At 36.8% G+C, this 12,208-nt stretch overlaps 1 protein-coding gene across 3 annotated transcripts in view; it reads left to right on the top strand.

Annotated features, from left to right (window-relative positions):
• Positions 1 to 12,208, top strand: part of SLC2A2 (solute carrier family 2 (facilitated glucose transporter), member 2) — a 25,887-nt gene that overhangs the window by 10,150 nt on the left and 3,529 nt on the right. For all 3 annotated transcript variants that reach the window (XM_015564175.1, XM_006764104.2, XM_006764105.2), the window contains 5 exons: positions 3,749 to 3,873; positions 6,843 to 6,958; positions 7,852 to 8,014; positions 8,500 to 8,687; positions 10,197 to 10,301. In XM_015564175.1, coding sequence (XP_015419661.1) covers positions 3,749 to 3,873; positions 6,843 to 6,958; positions 7,852 to 8,014; positions 8,500 to 8,687; positions 10,197 to 10,301 — 697 coding nt within the window. The remainder of the gene's footprint in view (positions 1 to 3,748; positions 3,874 to 6,842; positions 6,959 to 7,851; positions 8,015 to 8,499; positions 8,688 to 10,196; positions 10,302 to 12,208) is intronic.

Here is a 12,208-nt window from a genome sequence, read left to right as displayed (position 1 = left end):
TTAGTTCAGTCAAGTTCTAAGATCAAGTCAATATTCCCCAGCCCTCAACTGCTCAGTATACTTGGCAAGAGGTTTATAGCTGCTGGCTACTTCTATATCCAAGCCCCAACCAAAGATGAAGCCAATGGTGTCTCCATTTCTCTACTCTGGTTTCTATTAAGTGTTCTGGACTGAAAACATCAGTGCAACTCCTTTACACTTACATTTTACTTAGTCATGTGACATACTAAAGCTCTTTGGATGCCCCTATCCCCCCAAAAGAAAATAATAATAATAAAATTAGAAAATAAGCTGATTATTTCTTTAAATCTGTTTTCTACTCTTTAAATCTATCTTTTGTTTATTACTTACCTTTTTCTAGTGATAAAAATAATTATTCAAATATGGAAAATTTAGAAAATTCAAAACCTTTAAAATGTAAATGATATAGGCTAAGATATGTCTTAGTAGTCCTGAATTACAGTTTATTTCGTTCATAAAATTCCTACTTTAAATTATAATTTTATCTCTGGTTATTAAAATTCTGATAACTTCTTTCTCTTGTACTGGAGCTTTTAAATAAGAAGACTGTAAGAAATTTCCTTAAGTATTGAGTAGCATGGGAACCCACATTTTATTTTTGTTCTTATTTGAAAGGGACTTTCCTCTACAATGAAAGAAAATGGTCAGTTCCTCCCATTTTAATCAATCTACTGGTGTTTAGATTCATTATTTCTAAAATAAATAAAATTAAGCAAAATTAAGTTAAAATTTAAAATATGGACAAACTAAGTCTTTCAGCAGCTACTGATGTCTTATACTTCTTCCCATCCCTGAAGAAAAAATGTAAGCCCTGCTGCCTCTCATTTAGAGACAAGATTTTGAGAGGTCCAGTGACTTACTTTAAAACACTTAATCAGTGTCCTAGAGATGGAACTAGAATGCATGTCCTTTCAACTCTTAGGATTTAACAGCAGCATTGGTCATCCCCAAAACAATGTCAAATAACCATTTATCAAATAACTCATGGTAATGAAAAGTGAGGTTTCCTCCAGCTCTTGGAGAAAAAAAATGATTCTCCATGAAAAACAGCCATAAAATTAAAATTTTAATTTAAAAATAAGACTAGAGAGTTCAGTCTCTTCCACATAACCATTTTTCTGAGGTGCTTCATTGAGAAATGGCATGATTTTCCTTATTGCCGGGGTCATTACTTCACCAGTTAAAAGTAAATAAATAACAATGTATTTTCCATTACTGCCTTTTAAAAAAGTTTTCCTTGTCATTGTATAATAGCCAATATATATCTGTGACCATTATTTTTCAGTTTGGATTCTCAAGGTCAATTTTTCCAGAGACTCTGGGCTTACAGTTTAATTACAAGGCAATGATGGGGGTGACCATGGTCTGTGCAATCCACACCACTGGGAATGAAGAGAGGCAAACATTCCTGGTCTTGGAAGGCTTTCTTTCTTTTGTATGGAAAATGGAACTCACTAAAATGAAACCTTAACCCCTGGTTTCACCCAGATCACCTCGCAGCTCTGTCACTTAATAGTTGTGTGAAAATGTGTAAGTTACCTAATTCTCTAAGACGTTTTCTTCCCATCTGCAATGCGGAAAACATATATATTTAATAATCCCTACCTTGTGGCATTATTGTGCCAATGGAGTAAGAAGGAGTATAAAGGGTTTAGCACAATGTCTCAGTAGAGCGAGCAGGCAGTGAATGCAGTCTTCTTTGTCGATGATGAGGACAAGGGCAATAGTCCTATGCTAATAGGAGTATTTAGAGGGAGATTTAAAGAAATATACTTAGAAAAATTCTCCCTGATTCAACCACTTGAAGTATTTTGGGGTTTTTTAAGATTATTTATCCTTGGCCATTTCTCACGTCTGTGCAGAAGTTAGTTTTTTCTTTTTCTTTTGTTGGCACTATTTCAGATGTCCCCACTTTCCCTCCCTTTGTCCCCTTTCACCTAGTCCCCACTCCTCCTCCCCTCAGGCCATCACCACACTGTTGTTTGTGTCAGAAATTGAAATCTAAGTTATATAAAGTGCTCCAGCATCCATTGGTAGTAAGGAAAAAGGACTTTGGAGCAATCTGGCATCAAACATACTTTTCAGGCTATCTCTTTTAAGACTTTGTCTCGTTTCCCCTCACCTCCCCCTTCCCACCCAATAGAATATACTATTAACTAGCTAGTAACCATTTTTAAGGTAATTCATTGGGTTTCCTTGCCCTCTGTCCTTGTTTAGAGAAAAAGCACTTCACAGAGCAACACCCTGTCTTTTTCTCCCAGCTGATCAGCTCTAAATCACTGTTTCCCTGCCTTTAGGTACTTAATAATGTCCACATATTACAACTATAATGAATTGCCACAAACTTAGTGCCTCAAAACTATACCAGTTTATTTTCTTGCTGTTGTGGAGGTCAGAAGCCCCAATTCAGTTTCACTTGGCTGAAGTACAGGTGTCAGCAGGGCTGGCTCCTTCTGCAGGTTCCAAGGGAAGAATCCATTTCCTTGCCCTTTTCCAGCTTCCATGTTCCTTGGCTTGTGGTCCTTCCTCCATTTTCCAAGCACATCACTCCAATCTCTACTTTATCATCACCTCACCTTCTCTTCTGCCTCCTGTTATAAGGATACTTGTGATTACATTGTTGGGCCAGGATAACCTCATCAACTCAAAATCTTCCATTTAATCACATCTGAAAAATCCCTTTTGTCATATAACGTAGCATATTCCCAGGGTCTGAGGATCAGGACGTAGGCTCTTGGGGCTTATTATTCAGCTTATCGCATGGCTATTGGGCAATCACTGCAGTATGAGATTACATAGTTTTACTCTTTAAAAATATCTGTTTGGTATTAAAGATACTTGCTTAGAAAAAGCTCACTTTTTAAAGTTTGAAACATTGAAATAGAACAGAACAAGGTGCTTATTACATTCTTTGTGACACAGGCATTTTCATACCTGTCCACTCAGATAATTTCATTGGCCTTATCATCATCTACTTTGAAGAAGGTTTCTAGTGTACCTCACTTTCCCACTTAAAAGGAATAAATATCTTAAAATGTCAAATTTCATAAGATTAATTTTGAAAATGTTTGTGTTGCTCTTGTCAGCTTTTTTACATATTTTACATAAGTTAACATTAATGCATAGATTCTGAAAATGTGCTGACAAATAATGTTAAGATAAGAATAATTATAATTCTCTATGATAAAGTTCAAAGTAAAAGTATGCTTTAATTTATGTCAAAATAATTCTTAATAAAGGAAATTTAATTTTTAAAGTTCCTTTCATTATCTACATCAACTAAAAACCTATACCATTGAAAGAAAGGGGAGGGGGGCAGAAAGCAAGGTGTCATAGATTACATGTACAGAATTGAGTTTAACTATCACCTGGCAATTGTATTTAAAACAATCAACTTGTAGAAAATTTAATTCATTAACTGTTTGAAAAAGTGTTTAGAGTTTTATCTTAATTGGAACTAGTCATCATCAAAAATTGATTCATCTCCACCAAAATGTGGAGATCAGGAGCATAAAGTCCAGATTCTTTCCTTATAAATATTACTGACTGTTAATGCATCAGTTTGTATATAAATCAAAGTATCAATCACGGTTTAAGATTCGCTCAACTAGCCTTTTCAGCAAAATTAAAGAAATCTCCTAGGTAAAAATGTCACCGTGCTCTGAACACATGTAATTTTATCAAGGTTTGATGCTAAACTTACTATCCCTGCTTTTTAAAATTTCAGAATCAAAGCCATGTTGATAGCAAACATTCTTTCATTAGCTGGAGCTCTCTTGATGGGATTTTCGAAAATGGGACCATCTCACATTCTTATCATTTCAGGAAGAGCTGTATCAGGACTCTACTGTGGTAAGTCTCTCTCTCTCTCTCTCTCTCTCTCTCTCTCTCACACACACACACACACACACACACACACACACACACACACACTCAGGGAATATATTGAGTCTGATGTGACACTACAAAAGGGATAGGCAATAGCATGAAGTTAAAGTCCTGAGTCAGGGAGGTTTGGGACCAGTAAATGGGAGATGTGAAGCTGTCTTCTTTCCCATGGCAACATCATTTCTAGTCATGTGACCACAAATTATTCTCAGTTTCCTTCTCTTCAATAAAGAGAATAATATCTACCTTGTAGGGTGCTTGTGAGAATCCATGTAAAATGTTCAGCATAGAATCTGACTACGGCAAACTACCAAGTAATTCTAGCTATTGTTATTACTCCCAAGGTGCTATAGACAGTGGGAGATCTATACATCCAGAATCTCTAACTCAGCCTTTGTAGTCTATCTGGCCTCCTATGTATTTGCCTCTTCTATCCGGAAAGACATTTATACTGGGCCCATCTTTCAGACTATACAGCCTAACCCTGTCAGATTTCAGACCTGCTGGGTGAAGGGTTAAAGCAGCAGCGACCACAGTGAGAAGGAATCAGGAAGAAGCAATTCATAGAGGAGTTCAGAATGAAGGATGGATGCTCCTCCTATGAAGTTTCCATCTAAATTACTGGAATCATTATTTCTTGGGAACAACTTTTCAAATTTTCAGAGGCAACTAATCAGCAGAGGCCTGAACAAAAGGGAGAATCTCTCGCTCTCTAAAACAGCCAAATCTTTAGGTCTCAATACCAGTGATGCCCTAATAGTTCTGAGCCAAGGTTTTAACCCATTGTCCCAAACTGTAGCAATTTCAAATCACTAATTTCCATTGGGGGTGGGAGAGATGGGGCAAGGGAACAAAATGGTGTATCAAATATTGATAACACTTTTACCTGAAAAGGGGAAAAACTGTAATTCCATTCATCAACAATGACCAGTTGAAATAAAAGTCTAAAATTATTTAATTAAATGTCTCTTTTCATTATTTTCAATGTTAAAACAAATAACTGAAAGTCAGGATAGCTTTATTAAAGTGAAAAGTCAATCCACATGTGGAAAGAGCTTTGGGTCCACACTGAATCAATTCTGGCACTGTTTCTGTCTGGTCTTAGAAATATTAATTGAATATGAGCTTCAGTTTCCTCTTCTGAAAAATGCAAATGATAACACTATCTAAAAGTTCCAAATCTTATTTTCTCTTTCTCTTTTCTCCATTTTTAAAAATAGAATGAAAGCAACAACAAAATAGAACTGCCTTATGACCCAGCGATTTCACTCCTGGGTATTTCTCTAAAGAAATCTAAAACACTAATTCATAAAAATATGTGCACCCCTATGTTTATTGCAGCATTATTTACAATAGTCAAGATATGGAAGCAACCCAAGTGCCCATCAACAGATAATTGGATAAAAAAGATGTGGTAAATATATACAATGGAATATTACTGGGCCATAAAAATAATTAAATCTTCCCATTAGCAACAACATGGATGGACCTAGAGTACTGTGATGAGTGAAATAAGTCAGTCAGGCAAAGACAAATACCATATGATATCACTTATATGTTGAATGTAAAGAACAAAATAAGGGAACAAACCAAACAGAAACAGATTCAGAGATATTGAGAACAGACTGATGGTTGCCAGAGGGGACTGGGTGAAAACGATAAAGGGATTAAGTACAAATTGGTAGTTACAAAATAGTCACGGAGATGTAAAGTAGAGCATAGGGAATATAATCAATAATATTGTAATAACTAGATATGGTGCCACGTGAGTACTAGAATTATCCTGGGTATCACTTTGTAAATTATATAATTGTTTGGCAACTCTGCTGTTCACCTGAAACTAATATAAATTAATATTGAATGTCAAAAAACAAATGTTATCTTTGCAAATGCAGTGTAAAATCTTTACAAAATTTTGGCTTATTAAGTTATAAATAAGACTGATTAATAGAATAAAATTTGTAAATTAAAATGAAAATTTCAAGAAAAACCTATGTTTTAAATTTTCTAACTCTAATAAATTAAAATTAAAGGAAAGGTTTAAAAAAATAAAGTACAGTAACAAATACAAAATTTTTTTGGTAAAATTGAAAAGAAATTCTATAAATATAGTGTGAAGCACATCACAAACAGAACCCCCTTCCACCTCTCTATACCACCCACCACTCTAACAGTGATCTTGAAGCAACTCCACATTGTGGAAATTCAGCTAGAGCTTGTAGCTCTCGTACTAACACTCTATTACACTGTTATCGTAGGTAAGTCATTGCTCACCTCGATCAAGTAATGTTGTTGGCATAGATATGTTCTAATTCCCTTTAATTCCATGAGTCTAGATTAAGAATACTATTTTTTAAGAATATATGCCAGAACCGGTTTGGCTCAGTGGATAGAGCGTCGGCCTGCGGACTCAAGGGTCCCGGGTTCAATTCTGGTCAAGGGCATGTACCTTGGTTGCAAGCACATCCCCAAGGTGGGGCGTGCAGGAGGCAGCTGATCGATGTTTCTCTCTCATCGATGTTTCTGGCTCTCTATCCCTCTCCCTTCCTCTCTGTAAAAAATCAATAAGATATATTTTTAAAAAAGAATATTATCACATTATTCATTCTCTTTTCTTGAGATCTAAAGGCATTATAATGTAAGCTATATACTAACAAAATAGATTTTTTTAAAAATTGAATAAGACAATAAATAATCGCCAAATACTTGACTAACAATTTCTTTCTATTCTTATATCCAACTACAACTTTATTTGGAATCTATCAACAAATATTCTTTGCATAACCTCTGTCTATGGTTGAGAACAAGGGTTCTTCCTTTCAACAGACTCAGAAAGAGACTTTCAATCAGAGTATTGACTATACGTAAGCCAAATTAATGTTATTGAGATAGTCCTGGCTTTACTTTAACATTTATGTTCATGTCTCATGCAGGGCTAATTTCAGGCCTGGTTCCAATGTATATTGGTGAAATTGCTCCAACCACACTCAGGGGTGCTATTGGCGCTCTTCACCAGCTGGCCATTGTCACGGGCATTCTTATTAGTCAGGTAAAAACTCTCATCCCTTATTTCAACCATTCTCTATTTAACCAACTTTTCCTTCCATGACTGTCCACTCTCACTGTAGACAAACATAGAAAAACAAACAAACAAATGAAACAGTTCCACCAATGGTAGTGTAGGTCATATAGGGGCATAGACATTTTAGCTCAAAGCTAAATTATTATTACTCCAGTCCTCACTTTTCCTCTTGGAGTTGCAGTTGGGATGGCCCTGGAGGTGACCTGGAAGCCAAATCTTGAACTTCTGGAGCTATTCTAAAATTAAATTATTCCATTTAGATTTAAAGGAATAAGCAACTTCAAATTTTTGGCTGTCTGGGTTTCCTTTGTTTTGAGTGTCTTACTTGGAAATTTAGAATGTAAATGATGACAGTTCTTGTCAAGCTGGCTCTATCTTTCTCTTCTACCCTGTGGTCTCAGAAGAAATCCTTGGAACCCAAAACCTATGACTATCCAGAGGGTAAACTACTGCAATAGGGATCACAAAGCTGTTCTCATTAGAGTCATTGCTCTATCTGTATAATCCCATACTACTTAAGTTCTGGGAAATCTAAGAATAAAACTTTAAAAAAGGTCCAAAGTCATGCATAATTATTTATGTTGTTTTAGATATCAAATAAGTTGTTAAAAGTTTGGTTGATTCCCATCCTAAATGTCCCATAGGAGTTCATGAAAACAACCCTAGGTGAATTCTTTGTAAAATAAATAGTCCCTAATTTAGATAAGGTAAGATACACTAGTAATAGTTTTCATTTTGATGCACACTTGAATCAAAATTGTCAGGGATTGCTATTAAGTCATTAATATGGTTATTCGACAGATTATTGCAGAAGACAGATCCAAAGTGTTCTGTGGTTGATCCCTTCCCTACCTTTTCAGATTGTTGGCCTTGACTTCATCCTGGGCAATCGTGAGCTGTGGCACATCCTGCTTGGTCTGTCTGCTGTGCCAGCTGTCCTACAGTCTCTGCTGCTCTTCTTCTGTCCAGAAAGCCCCAGATACCTTTACATCAAGTTGGATGAGGAAAACAAAGCAAAGAAAAGTAAGTCTATGAGTGGTTTTACCTTCTACCTATTGTTTTAGAACTATCAACTAATGAGAAACAGTGGGTGTGAATGGTTACTCATGAAATCAGTCCTACTGCTTTCCAAATGAAGTCAGTGATTACATGGAAGAAGAGCATGCAAGATCGCTTTAATATGACTGGCACATGCAATTTTTCACTCAAACCCAAATCAAAAGCCTACCTGCAGAGTACTGGACTCAACCATAGGCTACTAAAAGACCTTTCCAGCATTATGCTTCAGGGATAATGAGGGCCATAGTTCTCTTCATCATAAGATGAAGCCAAATGTTCTGCTTTTATGAAATAAAAAAGTAGGATTTAATTTAACAAAAAAGAATTCCCATAGAGCATGTTATTAAGTAATAGAGAGGCTATGCAGAACTGTAGCTCTTTCGTTTACCTACTAAATATAAATTATTTTTTTACCTGAGTTGTGTAAATGTAATCATTTTGGGGCACAGGTTTGAAAAGACTCAGAGGAGGTGTTGATGTCACCAAAGACATCGCTGAGATGAGAAAAGAAAGGTCAGAAGCATCAAGTGAACAGAAAGTCTCCATAATTCAGCTCTTCACCAATTCCGCCTACCGACAGCCTATTCTTGTGTCATTGATGCTGCACATGGCTCAGCAGTTTTCTGGAATCAATGGGGTAAGTTTAAGATCACCCCCCAATTCTTTTTTTTTTTTTTACAAATCTCTCCTTTTATTATCATAATTATCCTTTAGTTGGAAAGCAAGCAGTAAAAACTATTCAGACAGCATCATTATTACTTTTAGGCAGAAGAGGGTAAGAGGTTAAAAACTTTTGAGGTTAAAATAGGCACTGAAAGAGACAAGCTCCAAGTCTCAGAAAGGCCAACCTTAAGAGCAGGATTAATGTATAAATATTAACAGAATCATATGGTGGCTTTATTCTCCTTGCTACTTAAAAAAAAAGCTACGTGATGGTCAACATCAGATGGGGAAAACCAAGTCCACACTTTGTCCTGAACCAACAACCACCACTTGAGTCTTCTTGGTTAAGAAACTAAACAAAGGAAAGGACAAAGCTGATTCCATTGCTGTTAAAAATGTGATTGGGCTTCCTCTACAGTGAGCCAATCTCAGATGCACAAAGGACACCTTGGGAGTGACTGAATGGTGGGCAGAGACTTAGAGGAGGCAAAGAAAGCAATGCCTGTGAAGTGAACCTCACTCCATAGGCTGAATATTGTTCTGCTGCGGTCTTTGTCCTCTTTTAAGGGTCCTTGATGTTTCTTTTTATTTAATACTCTTTATAACTTTGGGGCTCAGAGACCAAATTGCTATCCCCTATCTCAGCTCTGCCTGTACATTCCGTGGCACCATACCTAATCTCTCTGAACCTCTCTGCATTAGCTTCCATCCCAGTGCCTGACTTAGAAGCATCCAGGAAACACTGGACGAGCGGCTGTTGGGTGGCCTAAAAATAGTGGGACAGTGTGCAGTGTGCAGTGTGCTGTAAGCCCCTCCTCGCTGAGCCCAGCCTGCACAGGCCTCCTGCAGCAGCCCTGTCTGCAGCAAGAGGGCATGTTATGTGGGGAAAGAATGACAGGGCTGGGAGGACAACAAAATGAACTAAAAGGCTGTTATAAAAGTAAAAATGTAACAAAGTAATAAAGGCTGTTAGGTTGTGAACAAGATTTCTCTATCACCACTGAAATTAATGTATCTGTGATGGTAGAAGTTGGATGAGTTTCCTTGAGAATGTAAGGTGATATTTAGGGCACTTTAGGAAAGCAAGGAAGGATTTATTTCCTAATCTGGGTATTGATTATACAGGTGTGTTCACTTTGTGAAAACTATTTGAGCTGTAACTTATGACATGTGTACTTTTATGTATGTATTGTATACTTTAACAAAAGTGTTAAAAATTTTTTAAAAACACAAAGAAAATGCATATGCAGAGTTTTCAGCTAAATATAAAAGGACTTTTAAGCAAACAGAAGTTTTAAACACTGAAGGGTAATTGTGGTTGTTCCTTCCCTAGAAGGAGAGGTCAGATGAAATCTTTAGGAAGTTCTTCTAGGGACCATGGTTTCATAGAAGCATCTGAAGACAAACAACTTAAAATATTTCTTGCTTTAAAGCCGTCAATGCTAGGCTTCTTGATTGAGGCTAAACTGTTATCACTTCGCAGATATTTTACTACTCAACCAGCATTTTCCAGACGGCTGGACTCAGCCAACCTGTTTATGCAACCATTGGAGTTGGTGCCATCAACACAGTTTTTACTGCTCTTTCTGTAAGTAAAATACCGTAACTTATTCTGCTTGTTTCTCAGTCTAGAAATGGGAGTTAAAAACAAAACAAACCCTTGTGATCTAAAAGTGATCAATAATATTGTCCTCATGCTCTCGGTATGTAAAACCAAGGAGATCATGGGAAGAGTCCTATATGTGCATAACCAGCCACTGTATTGAAATGAGGCATCACTGAGCAGATTATCTGGTTCTCTCTGGTGAGAATCATTCTCTTTATTGGCCAGTAATCACTCATTCATGAATTAGTAACTCACTTGGGGACACAGGACTTAGTCCTTGGGTTCCTTCTCCTTTGCTCTATACTTAAGCCCGTTGGGTTTTGCCAATAGCTTGTCATTTCCCTCAACATTGGGTCTTGTACCTAGATTCCTCTCCTTTCATGGTTGAAATTCTTCTTTACAAAAAATAAATGTGGTCCTCTCAATTAAAAAGCAAGCCTCTAGTAAGATTAAACAAACTCAACAAAGTCTTATGATAGACCATTGGGTGGAGCCTCCAAGTAGCTCACAAGGCCATGGCTTGTGGTGATGCACCTGTTGTGTGGTATTATGAGAGGATGAAATAGAAGTGGTGTATAAGTTGAAATGTTATTGTTATTTTTGAAATTTTATTTTTTACAAATGTCAGATGTTATTTATTTTTGGAAAAAACATTTCCAACCAGGGGAAGAGGTTGTGTACTCTTCATAAGACCAAATACCTTATATAAGGAATGACTTAGTATCTTGATAATAATAATATTTAACATAGCAATCTTAGAATTAAAGCACACAGATAACAATAACAACAACAACCAAAAAAAAAAAAGAAAAACTTCCCAACTAATGTAACTCACTCTAAAATGAGGGTAATTGGGCTTATTTTTATCTTGGAATGCAGGATGTTCAAAAAGCTTGTGCTTTTCACAATACTATACTCAATATACTTTAGTCTCTTGTTTTTCATTCTCTGCACAGGGACTTTTAACTATTAACTTAGGGTGGTCAATAAATTATAGCCTGGCCACCTAGATCAAAAGGCAGCTTTGTCCAGACCTTGGAAAAGCGGGGGAAGAGCAAATAACATGGGAACACCAGTGGGTATGGAGACTTGCCCTTAGAGATAATGCCTTTACAAGCCAAAGGGCTACTCTGAACCAATGAAAGCCTGGTACTGGGATGCCATCCAAGGGACTATTTGCATTCTTTTGTCTCCTGAGATAATATTTTTTTACAAATCCCCTTTCGACATGTTTTTCTAATATAGAGATTATGATTAAAACATTTTATGTGTAACAGGATTTGCTATGTAAAGCATCAAGTTGTCAAGATTGGGTAACCCAAATTCTAAGAGTGCCTGAAAGGAAACTACTGTGGAATTTCATTTTTTCCCTCCCATTAACCCCTTTGGAGTGGGAACAATGTCTTGATTATTTTGAATATGTATACCTCTATAGACTTTATCCTTTTATTCAGTGAAAGTTTTTGAGCAAGTGACAGCTTTTAAAAAATCATCCCTAATCAGAAGTCTAATTAAAAATCACCCTCCAGGACTACAAATAACATTTAAAATTTTTAATTATATATATCTTTGAAATTTTGTTTTAAAGTACAAAACAATAGCCCCTCAGTCACCCAGTTGCTCTCTCCCAAATTAACCAATGTTAACAAATCCATGTATCAAAATAGATATGCAAATAGGAATATCCTATATAATAAAACCCTAATATGCAAATCAACCGAACAGCGGAACGACTGGTCGCTATGACGCACACTGACCACCAGGGGGCAGACGCTCAATGCAGGAGCAGCCCCCTGCTGGTCAGTGCACTCCCATAGGGGGAGTGCTGCTCAGCCAGAAGCTGGGCTCACAGCTGGTGAGCATAGTGGCAGTGGCGGGCGGCTCCTCCC

Source organism: Myotis davidii, unplaced genomic scaffold (genome assembly GCF_000327345.1).
Source record: "Myotis davidii unplaced genomic scaffold, ASM32734v1 scaffold115, whole genome shotgun sequence".
Lineage (NCBI taxonomy): Eukaryota > Metazoa > Chordata > Mammalia > Chiroptera > Vespertilionidae > Myotis > Myotis davidii.
The sequence above is the reverse complement of the archived record's forward strand: the minus strand, read 5'-3'. Positions and strand labels throughout refer to the sequence as shown.